Raw genomic sequence first — 24,363 nt, 5'->3', positions numbered from 1 at the left:
ACCACGTACACCTCACCAACATAACTCCACTTAGCTGTGATTTGTGAACGGTTAATAGCGTGCGTGCTTTATATCCCAAGATGTTGTCAATGTGCGTCTAACCGCGGCGTCCATCACCCGTAGACTTTTACGTATACACTATTAACGTATGTGAGCTTTTCATGCCATTTACTTTAATGGCTCCCATGTTAAAAATTTGTATGCCTAAAAAAGTTATACCGGTGTATACCCGACCAACGGAGGCCACAGGAAGACTTTAAGATTTCCTGGCCTACATGCTAATCATACATCACAAACATGGTGTGAACAGGGCCTGAGACGTACAGAAGAAAAACGAGTGCTGACCAATTACAGTCTGACGGACGGGTCAGTAGAGCCAATGTTAAAGGGGTTGTCCGCTCACGGGATGGTTTTTCATACAGATGGCCATGCATATGAACTACTGCTATCCACAGGATAGGTCATCCTAGGGAGGAAGCTACCAATCATATGGGCAGGGATAGCCACAGCTCATGAATATTCAGAGCTACAAAGTGCTCTGGGTGTAGTCCTTCCAGCCCTGCCCACCTGTTGCTAAACAGGCACACTCGCTGCTGTTTGGCAGCTTTCTCCCTGTGCACAGTCCAGAGAAAGCTGCCAATCAGCGGCCGGTGGGCAGACTAGCCGCAGCTCTCACGTACAGCCAGCATGAGAAAAAGTAATTTTTATAAAGACTACTGATCATTGACAAGTAAGTAATACAGCGCTGGGATCAGGGTCTCTGGCGCCACTTTAGTCTACCCTAAAATAGGGCAGCATAAACCTGGTGACGGATTCCCTTTAAATGGGTTTTCCCCATAAATAACATATATGATAGTATAGGTAATAACTGTCCGATTGGTGGGGCCGGCAGCAATCCATAGAATGTGGGGCCCTGTGTGAATGGAGCAGTAGTTCATATGTGTGGCCATCACTCCATTTACTGTCTATAGGAAGGAGCAAACTTTCAAGAACCTTATGGGGGCAAATTCTCAATGTATACCGATTGACAGTGATGAGCTCCTCACGTTTCAGCCGCAATAGTATAAATACTCAGCGTTATCTTTATATACAGTGGCTATAAAAAGTCTACACACCCCTGCTAAAATGCCAGCTTTTTGTCATGTTACGAAATCCGTCCAAGATGAATCATTTCAGTGCTTTTTTCACCTTTGATGTCACCTATAATCTGTACAATTGTATTGAAAAACAAACTGAAATCTTTTAGGGTGGAAAAATAAAGAACAAAAGATAATGTGGTTGCATAAATATGCACACCCTTAAACCAATACTTTGTTGAATTACCCTTGGACTTTATGACAGTATTCAGTATTTTTGGGTAGAAGTTTATCAGCATGGCACATCTTGACTTGGCAATTGTTGCCCACTCTTCCTTGCAAAAGCGCTCTAAATCGGTCAGATTGCGAGGGCATCTCCTGTGTACAGCCCTCTTCAGGTGGTACAGATTTTCAATGAGATTCAGGTCTGGGCTCTGGCTGGGCCATTCCAAAACTTTGATCTTCTGGTGAAGCCATTCTTTTTTTGATTTGGAGGTACGCTTTGGGTCATGTTGTGCTGAAAGGTGAAATTCCTCTTCATCTTTTTAGCAGAGGCTGCAGGTTTTGTGCCAATATTGACTGATATTTGGAACTGTTCATAATTCCCTCCACCTTGACTAAAGCCCCAGTTCCAGCTGCAGAAAAACAGCCCCAAAGCATAATGCTGCCCCCACCATGCTTCACTGTGGGTATGGTGTTCTTTTGGTGATGTGTGGTTTTGGCTTTGCGCCAAACATACCATTTGGAATTATGGCCAAAAAGTTCAACCTTGTTCTCATCAAACCATAACCCGTTTTCCCACATGCTTTTGTCAGACTTGATGTAGGTCTTTGCAAAACATAGCCGGCCTTGGATGTTTGTTAGAAAAGGCTTCCGTGTTGCCACCCTACCCCACAGCCCAGACATATGAAGAATACGGGAGATTGTCACATGCACTACACAACCAGTACCTGACAGAAAGTCCTGCAGCTCCTTTAATGTTGCTGTGGGCCTCTTGGTAGCCTCCCTGACCAATTTTCATATATTGTCTTTTCATCAAGTTTTGAGGGACGTCCAGTTCTTGGTAATGTCACTGTTGTGCCAAATGTAATCCCCTTCTTGATGACGATCTTCACTGTGTTCCATGGTATATCTAATGCCTTGGAAATTCTTTGGTACCCTTCTCCTGACTGAGTATTCACACTTATGCAACCATGTTATTGTAGTTTTGTTTTATTTTTAACCTCTAAATTATTTTCAGTTTGTTTTTCAATTGAATTGTACAGATTATGGGTGACATTAAAGGTGGAAAAAGTTCTGAAAGATTCATCTTGTAGTTATTTTTTTTTTTTTTTTTTATATAACCAAAACTTGGTAAAAAGTGGCCTTTTTATATCCACTGTAGATACCCTGTACATTAAACAGAGTAATATATTCACTATATACTTTGTAAAGATGCTCAGCATTAATTGACATTGACTATATATATATATATATAAAAAAAAAAACAAGAAACTCGTTTCCAACACCAGTAAAGGAGTCCATAACAATGCAATGTATGAGGCTAATCCACTATCATTTCTGGCGTGAATTCTTATAAATCGGTTGGGCCACAAAAGTGAGGAGGGTGGTGCAAAAATCGCAAAGACAAATTGCAACTTTTGGGCCTTCTCATAATTTTTATACGCCAGGAAACTGGCATCGAAAGGTTGATAAATTACAACCCGGGTTAAAATAAAATGCGGCCAATGGAGGAATGCAATAAAATATAAAAAGAGGCATTAAAGAGGCTCTGTCACCAGATTTTGCAACCCCTATCTGCTATTGCAGCAGATAGGCGCTGCAATGTAGATTACAGTAACGTTTTTATTTTTAAAAAACGAGCATTTTTGGCCAAGTTATGACCATTTTTGTATTTATGCAAATGAGGCTTGCAAAAGTACAACTGGGCGTGTTGAAAAGTAAAAGTACAACTGGGCGTGTATTATGTGCGTACATCGGGGCGTGTTTACTACTTTTACGAGCTGGGCGTTGTGTATAGAAGTGTCATCCACTTCTCTTCACAACGCCCAGCTTCTGACAGTGCAGATCTGTGACGTCACTCACAGGTCCTGCATCGTGTCGGCACCAGAGGCTACAGTTGATTCTGCAGCAGCATCAGCGTTTGCAGGTAAGTAGCTACATCGATTTACCTGCAAACGCCGATGCTGCTGCAGAATCAACTGTAGCCTCTGGTGCCGATGTGGCCGACACGATGCAGGACCTGTGAGTGACGTCACAGATCTGCACTGCCAGAAGCTGGGCGTTCTGAAGAGAAGTGGATGACACTTCTATACACAACGCCCAGCTCGTAAAAGTAGTAAACACGCCCCGATGTACGCACATAATACACGCCCAGTTGTACTTTTACTTTTCAACACGCCCACTTGGACTTTTGCAAGCCTCATTTGCATAAATACAAAAATGGCCATAACTTGGCCAAAAATGCTCGTTTTTAAAAAATAAAAACGTTACTGTAATCTACATTGCAGCGCCGATCTGCTGCAATAGCAGATAGGGGTTGCAAAATCTGGTGACAGAGCCTCTTTAATCACAAGACAGATGGCGTAGACGCGCTGTTCCAGCCTCTGTTTTGTGACATGGCTGCAGCGATGCCGTGCGGTATACCCACTGAGGCCAGTGATTTGCTGCATCCATCATGTAGGTATACGGGCACATCATCATTGCTGCACCGGAGTGGGGAGAACAGGAGCAGCCAAATGATTTGTAGGGTGAGTAATGCTTCCTTTTTGCATTGACTTCCCTGCCAGTCCCGGACAAGTTTTTTTATTAACTCTGAAAACCCCTTTAATATTAGGGGGGGGGGGGGGATTACTTTTGTGTTTTTATTTTTCTAATTTTTTTTTCTTTTTACAGCCGATTTATCTTACACATTCCCAGTGAGGAAAGAGATAACGCCATCAGAGTTTGCTTCCAGATTGAACTGGCCCACTGGTTTTACTTAGATTTCTGCATGCAGAACTTTCCAGGCCTGCCTCAGTGTGGGATAAGGGACTTTGCTAAAGCAGATATCCTTTTTCAATGTATGGTCATTCGTCTGGCTGCTGTTGAGCTGATTTCAGGATGACTTTTTGGCAGTAATGTGTCACGTACATGCATTCTCTTCTAAGAAATGAGCCTAGATCAACTTCCATGGCAACTGTAATCATTGAGATTTTTAACCTGAACGTTAATCAATTTGTGTAAAATTATTCTGCATAAAACCAAATGAATGGCTGACCTTGTAATGCATAGATGGAAAGGTCCACAGGAGCTGAAACCACTCTAAATGGGGCATAAGAGGCAACCCCCTTTAACCCCTTCCTGACAAGCGCCGTACAGTTACGAAGCTGTCGAAGTTCTTTCCACAAATTGGCGTATACCTACGCTGTGGTGATGGTGCAGACTCAGAAGCAGAGTTTCGCCATCACCAGCGGGTGTCAGCTGTTTAATCCATTAGATGCCGCGGTCAATAGCGACTGCGGCTTTCAAATGGTTTGTAGCCAGTCCTCCCCGAGATGCGTTTGTGGGGTCCTGATAGTTGCTATGGCAACCGGAGGCATAAAAATGGCCTCTAGGTCTGCCATCTACAGAAGCCTATTAGGCCCTGCCAGAGGCAAGGCCTAATAGGCTGCCTGTCAGTGTAAGGGTATGTTTACACAGACTGTTTTCAGCCGTTTTTCGGGCTGTAAACCTCCCGAAAATCGGAAGCAGAACGCCTCCAAACATCTGCCCATTGATTTCAATGGGAAAACGGCGTTCTCTTCCGGATGAGGTGTTTTTTATGGGGCCGTTTTTCAAAACGGCCGCGTAAAAAAAAAAAAAAAACATCTGAAAAAGAAGTGCATGTCACTTCTTCAGCTGTATTTGGAGCAGTTTTTCATACTCTATAGAAAAACCGCTCCGAAAACGGCCGTTAAAAACGCGACTTTGAATAAAAAACGTCTAAATATCAGGAGCTGTTTTCCCTTGAAAACAGCTCCGTATTTTCAGACGTTTTTTATTTTGTGTGCACATACCCTCAAACTGACCGTTTTATATTACGTTGCACTACATAAGTACTGCAATGTATTCTAACAGTGATCAGGCAGATGGACTTTCAAGTCCCCTCCTAGTAGGACTATAAGAAAACACAAATAGCCTTTTTTCCCTGTAAGGGTATGTTCACACGCTTAAAGGGAATGTGTTGCCAGCAAAACATGTTTTTTTATTTTTTTAATTAAACATTTAGTGTGTAGGTGATTAAACATTGTTCAAATTTTTTTATTTTTTTCACGAGTCAGGAAATATTATAAATTAGATTCTAATTTATAATATTTCCCAGTGCTGGTCACTAGATGGAGCTATTCCCAAAATTGCAGCATTGCATGTGGTAAAGCAACCACATTGCTTTTTGCTGCAAAATTTGGAAAAAAAGCACTCGCTCTAGTGAGCTCTGAGAATCCCCCCCCCTCCTTTATCCTGGCTAGTGCCGGGATAAACGAGGGGATTGAACGGTCTAACCTCCTACACTGTGTGTCGCCATTTTTTGAGCTAACACACAGTGTAGTAGGTTTACATACAGTAGTAAACACACACAAACACGAACATACATAGAAATCTCTTACCTGCTCCTGCCGCCGCGGCTCCCTCCGGCCCGTCTGCTGCCGCTGGTCCAAGTGCACAAGTCCGGAAGCCGGGACCGGAAGTAGTAATCTTACTGTCCGGCCGCGACTTCCGGTCCACAGGAAAATGGCGCCGGACGGCGCGCATTTCAAATTGGACTGTGTGGGAGCGGCGCATGCGCAGTTCCCACACAGACGGCGTACACAGAAGTGGATGGGACGGGCCCCGTTCGCAGTCCCTATGGGACTGTGGCTGCCGTATTCCATTCGTTAATCGACACATACAGAAATGGAAAAAAAAATGGCAGCCCCCATAGGGAAGAAAAAGTGAAAAAATAGAAAAAAGTAACACACAAACACACAAATAAATATAAAAGTTTTTAATAAAACACTAACATTAAACTGACATGAATTTTTTTTTTTGTGGTGACACTGTTCCTTTAAAGAGGTTCTGTCACCAGATTATAAGTTTCCTATCTCCTACATAATGTGATTGGCGCTGTAATGTAGAGAACAGTGGTTTTTATTTTGAAAAGCGATCATTTTTTAGCAAGTTATGAGCTAGTTTATATTTATGCTATTTAGTTCCTTAACCCCTTCCCGACATTTGACGTACATGTACGTCATGGAAAGCATTGACTTCCCGCAAAATGCCGTACATGTACGTCAAATGTTTGGCACCGGCTCAGAAACTGAGTCGGTGCCATCATCACCGGATCTCAGCTGTATCTTACAGCTGACATCCGACTGTAACGGCGGGGACCGAAATTAGCTTCGATCCCCGCCATTAACCCCTTAAGTGCAGCGCTCAAACGCGATCGCTGCACTTAAGGTGTTTGCAGCTCATCGGAGCCCCAGCAATGAAATTGCCGGGGTTCCGGTGGCTGCAATGGCAACCGGAGGCCTAATACTGGCCTCCCGGTCTGCCTAGCACCGAAGCCGGTCAAAATCCGCCCGGCGGCGGAGCCTGATCGGCTTCCGTAGCTGCCGGCAAGATGGCGCCGGGTCAGGAGCTGATCCGGCGTCATCAGCGGTGGAAGTCAGCTGTATGTTACAGCTGACATCCACCTGTAACGGCAGGAACCGGAGCTAGCTCCGATCCCTGCCATTAACCCCTTCGATGCAGCAATCGAAAGCGATTGCTGCATCGTAGCGGTTACTAGCAGATCGCCAGCCCTGACAGGCAATCGGGACTGGCGACTGCTGTTATGGCAACAGGAGACACAATGGTCTCCTGCTCTGCCATTACGGAAGCCTATTAGGCCCCGCCGGGAGGCGAAGCCTAATCGGCTTGCTGTCAGTGAATGACTGACAGATCTAATACATTGCACTACATAGGTAGTGCAATGTATTAGAAAAAAAAAAATCTGACCGTTGGACCTTCAAGTCCCCTAGTGGGACTTGAAGAAAAGTGCAAAAAATAAAAGTTTGAAAACAATAAAAGTTTCAAGTAATCAAATAAAACACAATCCCCCTTTTACTCTTATCAAGTCCTTTATTATTGAAAAATAATAATAAACCATATGTATTTGGTATCGCCACGACCGTAACGACATGAGGTATCAAAATATTGTATTATTTATTGCACGCGGTGAACAGCGTAAAAAAAACCGTAAAAAACTTTACCAGAGTTTCTGTTTTTTAGTCACTTTGCCCTACAAATATTAGAATAAAAAGTGATCAAAAAGTCGCACGTATCCAAAAATGGTACCTATAAAAACTATAGCTCGTCCCGCAAAAAACAAGCCCTCATACACGTCCGTCGACAAAAAAATTAAAACGTTATGGTTCTCACAACTTTGCGACAGAAAAAAAATACATTCTTTTTACAAAAGTAATTTTATTGTGAAAAAAGTTGTAAAACATAAAAAAATGCTATAAATTAGGTATCGCCAGAATCGTACTGACCCACAGAATAAAGTTTACATGTAGTTTATAACGCATGGTGAACGCTGTATAAAAAAAAACGAAAAAAGCTGTGCCAGAATTGCATTTTTTTGTTTACCTGGCATCCCAAAAAATAGGATAAAAGGTGATCAAAAAGTCACATGTACCCCAAAATGGTACCAATAATAACTACAGCTCATCCCGCAACAAACCAGCCCTCATACTGCTACGTCTATGAAAAATAAAATTAGTTATGGCTCCAATAAGTCAGGAAATAAAAAAATATGCAGTTGTGCCCGAGGGGAACATTTCTTCTGTTTGAAGAGGCGATTTATCAAGGACCTAAAATTAGGGAACCAGGAAAGGGAGGGCCCAAACATATCCGCTGGAAGCGACGGTGCCCGTATTATACCAGGACAACACTTCCCAGCAAAATTCCTCAAACTACAAAGGTGCAGAGTGTGGATCAAAAGGGGGATAAGAAATTACACCATTTATCAGTGCTACACTGGCCTGTGCGGAAAGGATTGCTTCACAGCGTAACACACATCTATGGATTATTAATTTTTTTTCATACCACCTGACTATGCCCCTTATATACTCCGACCCGCTTACATGTACCCCCACATTATAAAACACCAGCAATACTCAAACAAATATAGTACCAAGCAAAATCCGCTCTCCAAAAGCCAAATGGTGCTCCCTCGGCTCTGAACCCTACAGCGTGCCCAAACAGCAGTTTCCTTCAACATATATGGCATCGTCATACCCGGGAGAACCCTTTTAACAATTTTTGGGGTGTGTGTCTCCAGCGTCATAAGCTTGGCATGACATATTTGCCACTGAATGGCATATCTAGGGAAAAATATAAATTTTTAATTTGCACCATCCGCAGTGCATTCATTTATGGAAAAGACCTGTTGGGTGAAAATCCTCACTACACCTCTTAATAAATGCCTTGAGGGGTGCAGTTTCCATAATGGGGTCACTTCTCAGGGGTTTCTTTTTATTATTTCACATCTGAGCCTCTGCAGTTGTGAACCAATACTTTGTAAATCGCCAAATTAGTCCTCCACTCCGCATGGTACTCTTCACTCCTGAGCCCTGTCATATGTCCAGGCAAAAGATTAGGGCCACATGTAGGGTGTTTCTAAAACTGGGAAACACCGCATAATAATTAGAGGGCTGTCTTGTTATGGTGGCACAAGCCGGGCACCACATATTTGCATATCTATGGAAGAAAATCCCATTTTCACTCTGCAACATCGAGTGAACACTAATTTCTACAAAACACCTGCAGGGTTAAAATGCTTACTACACCCCTTGGTAAATGCATTGAGGGGTGTCGTTTCCAAAATGGGGTCACTTCTGGGGGGTTTCCACTGTTTTGGGCTCACAGGCGCCCAGAAACCAATCCAGCAACATCTGCACTCCAAATGGCGGTCCTTTCCTTCTGAGCCCTGCCGTTTGCCCAAACAGCAGTTTATGACCACATATGGGGTATTGCCATACTTGGGAGAAATTGCTTTACAAATTTTGGGTTCTTTTTTTCCTTTATTTGTTGAGAAAATGAAAAAAATTGCGCTAAAGCTACGTCTTATTGAAGAAAAAGGACTGTTTTTATTTTCACTGCCTAATTCTAATAAATTCTATGAAACGTCTGTGGGGTCAAAATGCTTACTACACCCCTAGATGAATTCCTCAAGAGGTGTAGTTTCCTAAATGGAGTCCCTTTTTGGGCGTTTTCATTGTTTTGTCCCCTCAGGGGCTTTACAAAAGTGACATGGCCTCCGCAAACCATTCCTGCTAAATGTGATCTCAAAAAGCCAAATAGTGCTGTTTCCCTTCTAAGCCCTGCCATGTGTCCAAACAGCCGTTTATTACCACATGTGGGGTATTGTTTTACTCGGGAGAAATTGCTTTACAAATTTTGTGGTGCTTTTTCTCCTTCAGTCCTTCTGGAAATGAGAAAAAATTAGCTAAACCTAGATTTTTTTTGAAAAAATGTAGATTATTATTTTCAGGGCCTACTTCCAATATTTTCTGCAAAAAAACTGTGGGGTCAAATCGCTCACTATACCCCTAGATAATTTCCTCAATGGGTGTAGTCTCCAAAATGGGGTCACTTGTGGGGGGTTTCCACTGTTTTGTCCCCTCAGGGGCTTTGTAAATGTGACATCGCCTCTCAAACCATTCCTGCTAAATTTGAGCTCCAAAAGCCAAACGGCGCTCTTTCCCTTCTAAGCCCTGCCGTGTGTCCAAATATCCATTTATTACCACATGTGGGGTAGTGTTTTACTCGGGAGAAATTGTTTTACAAATTTTGCGATGCTTTTTCTCCTTTAGTCCTTGTGGAAATGAGAAAAAAAATCGCTAAACCTACATTTTCTTTGAAGAAATGTTGATTTTAATTTTCACGGCCTACTTCCAATAATTTCTGTAAAAAACCTGTGCGGTCAAAATGCTCACTACACCCCTAGATAATTTCCTTGAGGTGTCTAGTTTCCCAGATGGGGTCACTTTTGGGGGATTTTCACTGTTTTGGCACCGCAAGAGCCCTTCAAACCTGACATGGTGCCTAAAATATATTCTAACAAAAATAAGGCCCCAAAATCCACTAGGTGCTCCTTTGCTTCTGAGGCCGGTGCTTCAGTCCAGTAGCACGCTACGGCCACATGTGGGATATTTCCTAAAACTGCAGAAACTGGGCAACAAATATAGAGTTGCATTTCTCTGGTAAAACCTTCTGTGTTATAAAAAAAATTGTATTAAAAATTTATTTCTGCAAAAAAATATGAAATTTTTAAATTTCACCTCTACTTTGCTTTAATTCCTGTGAAATGTGTAAAGGGTTAAGACATTTTCTAAATGCTGTTTTGAATACTTTGAGGGGTGAAGTTTTTAAAATGGGGTGACTTTTGGGGGGTTTCTAATATATAAGGCCCTCAAAACCACTTCACAACTGAACTGGCCCCTGTAAAAATAGCCTTTTGAAATTTTCTTGAAAATGTGAGAAATTGCTGCTAAAGTTCTAAGCCTTGTAACGTCCTAGAAAAATAAAAGGATGTTCAAAAAACGATGCCAATCTAAAGTAGACATATGGGTGATGTTAATTAGCAACAATTTTGTGTGGTATTACTGCCTGTCTTACAAGCAGATACATTTAAATTGAGAAAAATGCTAATTTTTGCAATTTTTCACTATATTTTCGTGTTTTTCACAATTAAATACTGAATGTATCGACCAAATTTTACCACTATCTTAAAGTCGTGTCAGACGAGCGAGGACACATCGGCACCAGAGGCTACAGATGATTCTGCAGCAGCATCGGCGTTTGCAGGTAAGTCGATGTAGCTACTTACCTGCAAATGCTGATGCTGCTGCAGAATCAACTGTAGCCTCTGGTGCCGACACGATGCAGGACCTGGGGCAGGAAGTGAGTGACGTCACAGATCTGCACTGCCAGAAGCTGGGCGTTCTGAAGAGAAGTGGATGATACTTCTCATCAGAACGCCCAGCTAGTAAAAGTAGTAAACACGCCCCGATGTACGCACATAATACACGCCCAGTTGTACTTTTACTTTTCAACACGCCCAGTTGTACTTTTGCAAGCCTCATTTGCATAAATACGAAAATGGTCATAACTTGGCCAAAAATGCTCGTTTTTTAAAAATAAAAACGTTACTGTAATCTACATTGCAGCGCCTATCTGCTGCAATAGCAGATAGGGGCTGCAAAATCTGGTGACAGAGCCTCTTTAATAGACAACTGGGCGTGTTTTTACTTTTTACCAACTGGGTGTTGTACAGAGAAGTGTATGAGGCTGACCAATCAGTGACCAATCAGCCTCATACACTTCTCATTGTTCCAGCCCATTGTCAGTGTGATTGTGCAGTGAAAGAAGCTGGGCTGGAACAATGTGTATGACGCTGATTGGTCACTGATTGGTCAGCCTCACACACTCCTCTGTGCAACGCCCAGTTGGTAAAAAGTAAAAACATGCCCAGTTGTCTATTAAGAAACTAATTAGCATAAATCTAAAATTACTCGTAACTTGCTCAAATTATCGTTTTTCAAAATAAAAACCACTGTTATCTACATTACAGCGCCAATCACATTATTATAATCTGGTGACAGAGCCTCTTTAACCAAAAACGTCTGAAAATATGGAGCTGTTTTCAAGGGAAACCCGCTCCTGATTTTTCAGATGTTTTTTAAGCCACTCACGTTTTTCGTGGCGTTTTTTACGGCCGTTTCTGGAGCTGTTTTCAATAGTCTATGAAAAACGCTCCAAAAAAACGGCCCGTCGGAATAGAACGCCGTTTTTCCCATTGAAATCAATGAGCAGATGTTTAGAGGCGTTCTGCTGTGTTCACACGGCAACGCCAATTACGTCTGAAATTACGGAGCTGTTTTCAGGCGGAAACAGCTCCTGAATTTCAGACGTTTTTACAAGTGCACGCGTTTTTAGTGGCGTCTTTTAAGGACGTAATTGGAGCTGGTTTTCATTGGAGTCAATGAAAAACTGCTCCAATTACGTCCCAAGAAGTGACATGCACTTCTTTGAGGCGGCCGTCTTTTGACAGCGGCGCCTAAAAAATAAATTAAAAAAAAGCCCGCCTGCACAGAACACCGTAAGGCTGGATTCACACGACCATGTTACGTCTGTAATGGACGGAACGTATTTCAGCCGCAAGTCCCGGACCGAACACACTGCAGGGTGCCGGGCTCCTAGCATCATAGTTATGTGCGACACTAGGAGTCCCTGCCTCGCTGCGGGACAACTGTCCTGTACTGTAATCATGTTTTCAGTATGGGACAGTAGTTCCACGCAGAGGCAGGGACTCCTAGCGTCGTACATAACTATGATGCTGGGAGCCCGGCTCCCTGCAGTGTGTTCGGTCCGGGACTTGCGGCCGAAATACGTCCGTCCATTACGGACGTAACATGCTCCTGTGAATCCAGCCTAAGACGCACGGTTTGGAGCCGTTTTTTCGAGCGTAATTCCAGGCGTAAAACGCCTGAATTACGTCTGTAAATGGGGCGTGTGAACGTACCCTAAGTGTTTTATTATTGTAAAAACCAAACCAAAACATACATAATTGGTATCGTACGTAATGTCCTGAAATGTAAAACTATCACACTATTTATCATACACAGGGAACGCAGCAAAAAAATAAAATAAAAAAATGTTTTTTTGGTCAATTCTTCAAAAATGGTATAAAAAGTCATGTGTAACACAAAATGTCACTAATAGAAACTACATCCCGTGCTGGGAAAATATAACAAGCCCTCACACCGCTGTTTCGATGGAAAAATAAAAATGTTATGGCTCTTAGAATATGGCAGCACAAAAAATAAATGTATTTTTTATTTTATTGTGCAAAAGCTGTAAAACAAAACTGTATAACTTCGGTATCTCTGTAATCGTATTGATCCACAGGATAAAGATAACATGTCGTTTATACCGCACAATGAAAGCACCGTAAAAAATAAACCCCATAAAACTAAAGCCAGGATTGCTGTTTTTTAGTCACCTCGCCTTCCAATAAATGGAATCAAAAGTGATAAAAAAAATTCACTTCTACCCCAAAACAGTACCATTAAAAACGAAAGCTTGTCTTACAAAAAAATAACAAGTCCTCACACAGCTCTGTCGATGGAAAATGTAAAAAGTTATGGCTTTCAGAACTTGGCGACACAAAAACATGATTTAAAAAAAAAACAAAACTGTTTTTGTGTCAAAGTAGTAAAACCTAAAAAAACCATATAAATCTGGTATTGTTGTAATCTTACTGACCCTCCAACTAAGGTTAACATGTCCTTTCTATCCCACGGTAAAACAGCATAAGTTTTTTGTTTTTTTTAATTAAAAAAATAATGCCACAATAGCTGTTTTTTGGTTACCTTGCTTCCTTTAACAGGACCTCTCACCAGTTCAGTAAACTGTCCGCTGTCACGCTGATGTCCGTGTAATTTATTTTCCTATCCGTTTTTTACTTTCCGAGTTATGAGCCATTTTCTAATTAGGCAATACTAGCCTAAGGGGCGGTAACGCTGAGGTTTCACTGGGGGGCGGTGTCTGTGTTGGCTGTATGACTCCTATCCGGGTCATGCAGCATATCTCCGCTTCTATTACAAAGTAGACGTATGGGAAATGTTAATTAGTAACTGTTCTACGTAGTATAACTATCTGTCTTAAAGAGGCTCTGTCACCACATTATAAGTGGCCTATCTTGTACATAATGTGATCGGCGCTGTAATGTAGATTACAGAAGTGTTTTTTTATTTAGAAAAACTATCATTTTTGACAGAGTTTTGCCCTCTATTAGCTTTATGCTAATGAGTTTCTTAATAGACAACTGGGCGTGTTTTACTTTTTGACCAAGTGGGCATTGTGGAGAGAAGTGTATGACGCTGACCAATCAGTGACCAATCAGCATCATACACTTCTCCCCATTCATTTACACAGCACATAGTAATCTTAACTAGAACAAAAAATAGAAGGGTTCCTCCAGCTCACCTTATCACAGCTATGGTTTGTAGTTAGCGCACGAGTCCTCGTGTCGGTACACTGATTTGTATAGACAAGAAGGTAAGAAATGGATCCAGCGCTGGGTTTAGTGCATCTGTTAAAACGGGAAGCTTCTTCCAAGTTTTATTCCAATAAGTTTAAAACAGTGAAAAGATATGTATGGGTTTTTCCAGAGTACAATAGGTGATTAGCAGTATAGGCGGTGCCTACGCGTTTCAGACGCTTACTGCGTCGTTAGTCATGGCTTGCTATAACAGATGCACTAAACCCAGCGCTGGATCCATTTCTTACCACCTTGTCTAATCTTAACTAGAACACTAATGTGCAGACACACACACACACACACACACACACACACACACACACACACACACACACGTTACTCAAGTGTCCTGACAGTGAATATACATTACCTCCAGCCAGGACGTGATGTCTATTCACAATCCAGACATTTCGGTAACATTTGTGTGAGACTTACAGCAAGGCAAGCGTAATCTCGTTTTAAATGACAGTTTACAGCGTAATCTCGCGAGATTACGCTTGCCTTGCTGTAGAGCTCACACAAACGTTAGCGAAGTGTCAGGATTGTGAATAGACATCATGTCCTGGCTGGATGTAATGTATATTCACTGTCAGAACACTTGAGTAACGTTCATGTGTGTGTATGCGGCTGCACATAGTAATCTAGTTAAGATTACTATGTGCTGTGTAAATGAATGGGGAGAAGTGTATGACGCTGATTGGTCAGCATCATACACTTCTCTCCACAACGCCCACTTGGTCAAAAAGTAAAACACGCCCAGTTGTCCATTAAGAAACTCATTAGTATAAAGCTAATATAGGTCATAATTCCGTCAAAAATGATAGTTTTTCTAAGTAAAAAACACTGTTGTAATCTACATTACAGCGCCGATCACATCATGTACAATATAGGCCTCTTATAATGTGGTGACAGAGCCTCTTTAAAGTAGATTAATATAAAATTTAGAAAAATGCAATTTATTTTTTCCAGATTTTCTGTTACATTATGGTGTTTTTTTTTGTTTCTGTTTTTTACAAATAAACACAATGTATCAACCACTTTAAAGTACAATGTGTCAGGAGCATTCCAATGTTATTACCATATAAAGTGACACATTTCAGGTTTAAAAGATGAGGCTCTGTCAGGAAGGTCAAAAGTGGCCACAGTGGGAAGGGGTGAAGAGTCCCACATTACTCGTCTTCCAACATGATCTAGTGCCACTCTGTAGTTGACATAAGGATGTTGGGTAGATGTGAGGGGCTGATCAGTGGCTGTTATTGTGTAACTCCATCCTCCTGTGTCCATCTTAATTTTTTCCCCGCAGAAATGATCACCGATTGTTCTTGCAGACACAGGGTGCCCAGGTCCCATTGCGTGGGCACTAGGGTTGCACGATGCATCGAAACTTCGATACAGTTTAGATACCGTGCACCCTCAAACGGTTCAATACCATTAATTCATGTATTTCGATACTGTGTAATAGTCATTGCCCTGCTCCGGAGTCCTGACAAGTGCGCGCGGGGTCAGCATGATGTGATGCGACCTACGCTGCACTAATGATTGCCGGCACTGAAGACAGAACATGGGGGGCGCACTGCAAAACACCTCCATGTTCTGTCTTCAGTGCCTGTGCCGCCTCTCATTAGTGCAGTGCTGACCGCTTCTCTCCGCCGCTATTCGTTTGAATGCTGCAATCAAAGCTGTCTGCAACATTCAAGGGGTAAATGAGAAGGGGGATGCCCTTTTGGATCGAGGGACATACCATATATGGGCAGACAGCCCAGGGTCCATTGAAGGACCCCAGTGCTGACTGACCAAATTTCCTGTTAGGGCATAAGTGTCCTAACAACTGTACAATCAGTACACATGCTAATGTACTGGAATATAGATATCTGGCAGTACATTAAAGTTTAAAAAAAAAAAAACAACAAAGTAATGTTAAAAAATAATAAAAAAAATACACACATTTTTTTAACAATAAACATGAACTCCTTCCGGCCGCAGCGCTTTTTCAGATTTTAATTTTAGATTTTTCCTCCCCACCTTCCAAAAGCCATAACTTTTTTTATTTTTCCGTCGATATAGTCCTATGAGGGCTTGATTTTTGCGGGACGAGTTGATTTTTCGTAGCACAATTTATTTTGTCATATAATGTACTAGGAAATGGGAAAACAGATTTCCTCCATTTGTTTTTTGCGTGTTTTTACGGAATTCACTGTGCAATTAAAACAACATGTTAACTTTTTTCTGCGGGTCAATACAATTACGGCGATACCAAATATATATAGTTTTTTCTATTTTTTACTACTTTTACAAGTAAAAACCTAAGTGTAAAAAATAAAATTGTATTTTGTGTCGCCAAATTCCGAGAGCCATAACTTTTTTATTTATCCGTCGATTAAGTGGTATGAGGGCTTATTTTTTGCGGGATAAGCTGTAGTTTTTAATGATACCATTTTAGGGGGAAATGCAACGTTTTGATCACTTTTTTTATTTCATTTTTTGTGGGAGATGAGGTGACCAAAAAATAGAGATTCTGTCATTTTACATAAAAAAAAACAAAAACACCTTTTTATTTTACCAATTTTCACTTTTTTTTTTTTAATTAGTCCCCCTAGGGGATTTCAACCAGTGATCATTCGATCGCTTGCACGATATACTGCAATACTAATGTATTGTAGTATATCGCGATTCTGACAGGGAACTATCAAGCCCTGCCGGAGGCAGCGCTTAATAGGAGCACAAAGATGGCGGACCTGGGGGCCTTCATTAGGGCCACAGGCAGCCATCGCAACCCCGCTATTGTATTGTGGGGGGCGATGAGCTGTTAGATGGGGTCGCCCCCTCTTTCTATCTGTTTAAATGTTGCGGTCGCTATTGACCGCGGCAGTTAACGAGTTAAACGAGCGGGATCGCACTCGAGCGTGATTCTGCTAGTTTCTCTGAAGTGTCGGCTGTAACATGCAGCCGACACCGGCATCGTATGGAGCGGGTTCACTCCGTGAGCCCGTTCAAAACTTCCCCTACCCGTCTTTGGATAAGGATACGTCAAATGTCGGGAAGGGGGTTAAAATAAGTCTCAATACATAATAAACACATATTTGGTATAGCCGCGACCGTAATAACAAATTAATAGTGTGATGTGTACACTGTTCTAAAATAGAATAAAATCTGCTTTTTTTTCTCTTCTTAAAGTGAGGTACGAGGTATTATGAATTTTGAACCTCCATGTGCCTCACATTAATAGTAACTAACCCAATCGTGTACCTCACAGATTAACCCAATGTTGTCCATTATTACTGAGTAACATGATGGGGTTAATTACTATTAATGTGAGGCACATGGAGGTTCAAAATTAATCACGCCACGTGCCTCACAGCAGAAAATGGAAGAACTTTTTTTTTTTTTTCTTCTTTTATTATTGTTGCCAAAGTATCGTTTTGGTATCGAGTATCGCAATACTATACGAAGTATCGGTATCGAAGTCCAAATTCTGGTATCGTGACAACCCTAGTGGGCACTGCTGACTGCCTCTCACTAGAGCCATGGCAGCTTCCAAAGTGGTGAGGGGCTAGACTTAAGTAGCCGTATTGGTCACCCAGTGGCACAGTAAATCATCTATACCAGTATACTACTTGGCATACCATAAATGTAGAAAAAAAAAATGGTTGTTTTGCTCATGTCAATCACTCTTTACTAATGGAATATTTAGAGTGAGAATTTTAGGGTATGTGCACATGCAGTGTTCTCAGGCGTTTAGGCCTGAAAAAACGGAAGCAGAACACCTACAAACATCTGCCCGTTGATTTCAATGGGAAATACGGCGTTCTGTTCCGACGGGGCGTTTTTTTACGCCTCATTTTCAAAAAACGGCACATAAAGATGCCCGCGAAAAAGAAGTGCAGTTTATTCTGCGAACGATACATCCACTCTGTATACAGAATACAGAGCAGCTGTATCTCCAGAACTAATACAAATTTATTAATAAAAAACTATTCATAAAGTTGCACTTATCACACTGATATTTTTGTTATAAATAAATAAAAAAAATGGCAAAGGTTTGCATAGCCTTTAAGAATGTGATATAAGACAGTTGGTGGACTTATATGTAAATCCAGGGCATGTTGAAAAGAGCATATATGTAACTGCTTCATTGACCTTTGAAGGGCACAATACTTCGCACCTGTAGTCTAACCACAAGATATGTTTAGTATTGTCTTCCCAATGACGCTGCACTATTTTCCTTCACAATCCTTGCACTTTTCCAGCATTGCCCGTTTTTACTTCCCAATGGTGAAGATGTACAAAGGGTTTTGGATGAGTGGAAGGAATATAAGATGGGAGTACCCACCTATGGTGCCATTATTCTGGATGAGACACTTGAAAATGTAAGTGATTTTACTCTGAGATGTTCGTGTCCTGTCAACCCAGTATAGATGTCACACCGACGCCTGCATGGACTACAGCAGGGCAATATGTCTTCCCCTGCTAACGCATGAAGGAGGAGGGGCTAATATGGGGCTGTGGGTGGTGTCCATTCTTTTTAGACTAATTTATCACGCATAGGCGCCAAACGATAATTAATCCAACCGAGAGTTGGTGTAAGAAAAATTGTAAATTTGGCACATCTCCAGGCTGCCTGATCTAAGTCTATGCTGCCTAAATCTTAGACATTTTAGTAAATCTGACCAGAATAGAAGCTGCCCAGAGCAGGCTGCTAAATACACTAGTACTATTACAGCTCTGATCTCTTTTCTTACAATCATTCTCCAGTAAAATGTGTTTTTACTGACATTTATTTTTATTGGGAGTACGTAATGTGATCAAAGTTGCTGAATAGTCAATGCATGAACATTCTGCTGTAACACATACTAAATATTTTTAAACTCTACTTGGTGAAAGTTAGAGGCCAACATTTGCAGTTTAGGTATATATATATATATATATATTTATTTCTTTTTTTTCATTCCGCATGCTGCAGTCTTTGATGATCTGGATGAATTCTGGAGTTTTGCTGTGAACTTTACCATATACATCCAAAATGACCTGATTTTTAATTGCAATTTTTCTATTCACTGATCCAGATTTTCTATGCACCGTCTGAACATACCCAGATAGGCTTTGGTTTTATAGTTAATAGTAAAATGTACATGTGCCATAAAGAGTATGTCTTTATAAATATGCTCTACGATCTGAAATAAATGTGCATCATCCCAATGTAATGATTTACTCCTCTTTTGGGATTTTATTTTTCCCAGGTGCTACTCGTCCAAGGTTATTTAGCAAAGTCTGGTTGGGGTTTTCCAAAAGGAAAAGTGAATAAAGAAGAAGCTCCTCATGACTGTGCTGCAAGAGAGGTGAAGCCCTGATCGACTTCCTTTACTTCATTCTCATGTGCTGTCTTTAGCTGGCTATGTCCGGTTTGGACAGCCTCTCCCTATGACACCTCAGCAGGTTCTGAGGTACATTTTGCAGTGGAGTTGACACATTATATGGTGCCTAGTGCCGGTTCGTGCTCTCTCTAATTAAAGAGGCCCTGCATCTATATGCATTAAAGAGGCTCTGTCACCAGTTTATAACTGCCCTATCTTCTACCTAATCTAATAGGCGCGTTAATGTAGAATACGTTTATTTTTAGCCAAGTTGTGATCATTTTTAGTTTTATGCTAATTTGCTCACAATGTCCCTTCAGAACCGATAAAAACACAGGGACATATACAGAAACACCGAAAAAGGCCATACTTGCAAATGGACACAGCCAGGCCAGAAATGCTGATGAAAGGGCGAGCAGGTGCTTTAAATAATAATAGCCACTCCCACTAGTCTTGAGGGGAGTGGTGTGTGGTGCATGGGATGTGTAGTAAGAAATAATAAATGAATAGTGTGTGTGCAAGTGTAATACTATAAGTGAAATATAGGGGGCAGTAATAAATGAAGTGCCTCAATAGAAATAAATGGATAATGGGGTGCAAGTGAGTGAAACATGGAGGGATAGTGTGTACGTCATGAGGCACAACGTGTATAGCCAGGTAGAAGCCTATTTGTGACGCCTTGATAATTCATAGAGCGGGCTACCCTGCTTGCTATGCCAAACAACAACACACCATGCTCTCCCAGCATCAAAGACCCGGCTGTGTCCAAGAGAAGCGAATATACATAATAATGAAAAATACCTGGGGTATTGGTAATCATTTTGGCCAAAAGGACGCAAGCTCGCAATCCACGACAAGGATCCCCAGACTTGCGAGTCCCTAAATCCTAAACTGGAACAGAAGGAACAATGTCCCTTCACAGCGTGATCTCACGAGATGACGCTGTGCAGTGAAACAGGCTGGGCATAAATGAAGAGAAATGTATGACGCTGTCATACACTTTTCTTTACAACGCCCACTTGGTGAAAAGTAAAAAAAACGCCCAGTTGGGGATTTAGAACAAATTAGCATAAAACTAAAAATGATCATAACATGCCTGTTAGATTAGGTAGGAGATGGGGCAGTTAATAAACTGGTGACAGCCTCTTTAATACAGTATTTTTATAGGGTTTGTCTAAAGTAGACAACCACAGTAATGATCTGACTGTACAAGGCAATCCTTTTGTTTTTATGTCCTTGGTACTAATCTGCTGCGTTCTTGTAAATGTACTTTAGATATTAGATTTTGTTGCCTTGTATACACCACTATTGTAATCTTGAGGTTGTACTATTATAAAGTTCCAATATAATTCCAATTATATTTTGTTGTGGTAAGGTCCTTTTAGACGGCCCGATACTAGCCGTGAAAAAGAGCGCCGATTGATACAGCACGTCGATTGCCGCTCGGCTCAATTCACAGGGCGCAATTGTCGATTTTATGTATGGGATAAGTGATTGTTACTTTTTTTTTTTTTTTGTGCGTGGCATAAAAGATGCGATCAGTTGATGAATGAGTATTTGCTCATTCTTTGGCTGATCTTTGCCCAGTTTACACCTGGCAATGATTGGAAAAGAGCTCTCATACGTGCACTCGTTCACCCGTTTATTGGCTTATGTAAAAGGGCCTCTAACCAAATGCTGACTTATTTGTTGATTTACTTTCAGGTACTTGAAGAGACTAGCTTTGATATTAAAGATCGTATGTGCAATAATGATTACATTGAGCTGAGGATCAATGACCAGTTAGCCCGTCTGTATATCATTCCTGGGGTCCCGAAAGACACAAAGTTTAATCCAAAAACAAGAAAAGAAATCAGAGTAAGTATACTGGCCTCTCAATGGCCACTTATTTAGTAAATTTATCGATTAGCAGTGACTTACTAGTTAACTATTTCCTCAATATACCTTACTCATTTGGGGATTTTCAAGAGTTATAAAACTACCGAAATCAACCCATATAGGCATGTGTACCCATGGTTGCTCCTGGGTACAGCCTGTAGGCAATTCAAAGGTGGCAGTGCATGCAATGCTTTCAGCTGAGACCCATCAGTTATGGCATCTGAGTAACCTTGTGCAAACCTTGGGAACTGCAGTATAATCATCAGCGCTTGTGCCAGGAAGCCTGCCCACTACAGACGTGCTGATGAGGAACACAGGAGGACAGTCTGGGATCTGGAATGGGTCATTTATCTGTGTTTCTTTACCAATGATCAATGCAGACATTCTTTTGTTTGGGAATTAATATGAAACCAGAGTATAATTTCGGGCATCCGTTGGTATATCCCTTTAAAAGTTTTCTCCAAAATGTGTGTGTATATATATATATATATATATATATATATATATATAATATAATAATCTCCCTTATTCTTGAATAAGAGGGCTTCCCCTCCATCCCTCTCTACTGCTCCCCTTGAACTGGCGTCCCTGCATACAAAGTCTATACATTGTGCAGTGAGGTTTTCCCGCTGTACCAGTGTCACATATGTACAATGTACCTTCTATGCAATGTATAGGTGTCCGTTTTTATTTTTTACAAATTTGAAGTTGGAGGGTCCTCTTATTCTTTTAAGGGCAAAATGAAAAAAAAAAAAATTATATCCTGGAGAATCCCTTTAACTTATCCCTCATGAACATATATTTCCTGTTTTTAATTCAGGAGGAACAAGCTTCATAAATCCAATTACTACTTCATAATTTCTTATTTTTCACATTAATTCAGCTCTTTATGAGATAGTTTCTTATTTGTGTGTTTTGTTTATTTTTTGTCTTAGAACATAGAATGGTTTCCAATTGAAAAGCTGCCCTGCCATAAAAATGATATGACCCCCAAGTCAAAGCTAGGACTGGCTCCAAACAAGTTTTTCATGGTCATACCTTTTATAAGGTAAGTAAAATGAGAAAAAAGAAAGATTTGTCATTTAGCGATAAAGTGGGTTTCTGACATTGGCATCATTTATTAAAACTGTCTTATGGAAAAACTGGCGCTGTTGCCCATAGCATCCAATGAGCGCTCCACTTTCATTTCCTAAACTGCTCTGGAAAATAAAAGCTAAGCGCTAGTCCCTTGTATCCGGTCAGTCAGACATCAGAAGAATTGGGCAGTTGAGAAGCCTGTAGCTGGATTTTTCTACAGCTCTTAAGAACGAGGGGTCTTGAGCCCTGTTCTCAGTGGAGATGTGGCAGTGCATGGTTTACCATGTAATCTGTCTGATGCATTAGATCAAAATATCCCCTCCGGAAATGTCATTTTTTGGTATAAATGTATATCTTCGGTTACTAGTTATAACACTGATCTACGTATGCATTAATACACACATGGATGTTGTCCCACTGCAACAACTTATCACCTGTCCACAGGATAGGTGATAAGTGTTTGATCGCTGGGGCTCCCACCACTGGTACCCGCACCGATTAAAAGAATGGGGGTCCCAAAGACATGTATGAATTGAGCGGCAGGTCACAAATGCGCGCTGCCACTCTATTCATTCTCTATGGGACTGCCAGAGATAGCTGTGCGCTGTATTCAGCTATCTGCGGCAGTCCCATAAAGAATAGAGCAGCAAAGCACGCGTGACCTGCTGCTCTGTTCATACAGGGGTTTTAGACCCTGTTCTCTTGATCGGTGGGGGTCCCAGCAGTGGTAAGTTGTTCTAGTCGGACAACCCCTTTAAGCTGGCTATACACAATGGATTATTGTTGGTGGGTTCTTCTGATCTAGTCCTTTATGGGAGCAGCCCAACTGTCTGCCATCAGAGTAAACCGGGATCAGGCATGTTGGCTTTTAGTACGCCGAATCATTTATTCCCAATGAGAAGTTCAGCAACTGATGTGTCTGGCAGTCACTTATCTCCCAATGCCTATGGAAATAAACATACATGTTCAACACAGGGCAAAAATATAGGTCTATTTCCTTAAGTCACTTATTTAGTTATTTCATTTACTTCCCTTCGTGTTTGATATTCTTTCTACTTTTCCTTAGGCCATTGCGGGATTGGCTTAAAAAGAGACTAGGCGAGTCATCTGACAGTGATAATGGATTGCCCTCTGCTGGAAGTACACCATCAAAACCTAATGCGGAGAAATCCAAGTAAGATGACGTTGCTGTATCAAAAAATCTGTAGAATATTGAGAATGTTTGTCTGTGAAGAGGTAAATGATCTGCGTACATGTAGTGCTCGAATTTTCTTTTATACTAGGCCCCCTGAATGCTGATCCCAGGCTTTGTGTTTTGTATGCATTTCATGCGGTATTGGTTGGAGAGTCTTTTCTACATGGATTTGTCCATACTGAGCTCTATGTACTGTAGCCATATAAAGGCCACTAGCGGATTTGATTCTGTAGAGTACATAAGGAAGCCTGTCTCCAAGTAGCTTCAGCTCCAGAATCATAACCAAGATGCTTTGTCCCATATTCCTCTATTTACGCTTAGAGGCTCTGTCACCAGATTCTCAAACCCCTATCTCCTATTGCATGTGATCGGCGCTGCAATGTAGAGAACAGTAACATTGTTTTTGTTTTTTTTAAACGTTCATTTTTGGCCACGTTATGAGCTATTTTATATATATATGCAAATGAGGTTTGAAATGGACAACTGGGCGTTTTTTTTTCTTTATGTCCAACTGGGCGTGTATTGTGTTTTTAACTGGGCGTGTTTACGTGTATGACGCTGACCAATCAGTGACCAGTCAGCATCATACACTCCTCTCCATTCATTTACACAGCAGCGATGTGCAGCCACATACAGAGATTAACGTTAATCAAGTGTCCTGATAATGAATACACATGAAATCCAGCCTGGACGTCATGT

At 41.3% G+C, this 24,363-nt stretch overlaps 1 protein-coding gene across 2 annotated transcripts in view; it reads left to right on the top strand.

The window, feature by feature from the left end:
* The window catches only part of DCP2 (decapping mRNA 2), a 32,465-nt gene that overhangs the window by 692 nt on the left and 7,410 nt on the right, over nucleotides 1-24,363 (top strand). For both annotated transcript variants that reach the window (XM_075836647.1, XM_075836642.1), the window contains exons 2-7: nucleotides 3,972-4,123; nucleotides 18,403-18,530; nucleotides 19,401-19,499; nucleotides 21,219-21,371; nucleotides 22,328-22,440; nucleotides 23,536-23,643. In XM_075836647.1, coding sequence (XP_075692762.1) covers nucleotides 3,972-4,123; nucleotides 18,403-18,530; nucleotides 19,401-19,499; nucleotides 21,219-21,371; nucleotides 22,328-22,440; nucleotides 23,536-23,643 — 753 coding nt within the window. The remainder of the gene's footprint in view (nucleotides 1-3,971; nucleotides 4,124-18,402; nucleotides 18,531-19,400; nucleotides 19,500-21,218; nucleotides 21,372-22,327; nucleotides 22,441-23,535; nucleotides 23,644-24,363) is intronic.

The sequence above is a fragment of the Rhinoderma darwinii genome, chromosome 1 (assembly GCF_050947455.1).
Source record: "Rhinoderma darwinii isolate aRhiDar2 chromosome 1, aRhiDar2.hap1, whole genome shotgun sequence".
Lineage (NCBI taxonomy): Eukaryota > Metazoa > Chordata > Amphibia > Anura > Rhinodermatidae > Rhinoderma > Rhinoderma darwinii.
Note: the sequence above shows the minus strand (reverse complement) of the source record. Positions and strands in the feature narration are given on the sequence as shown.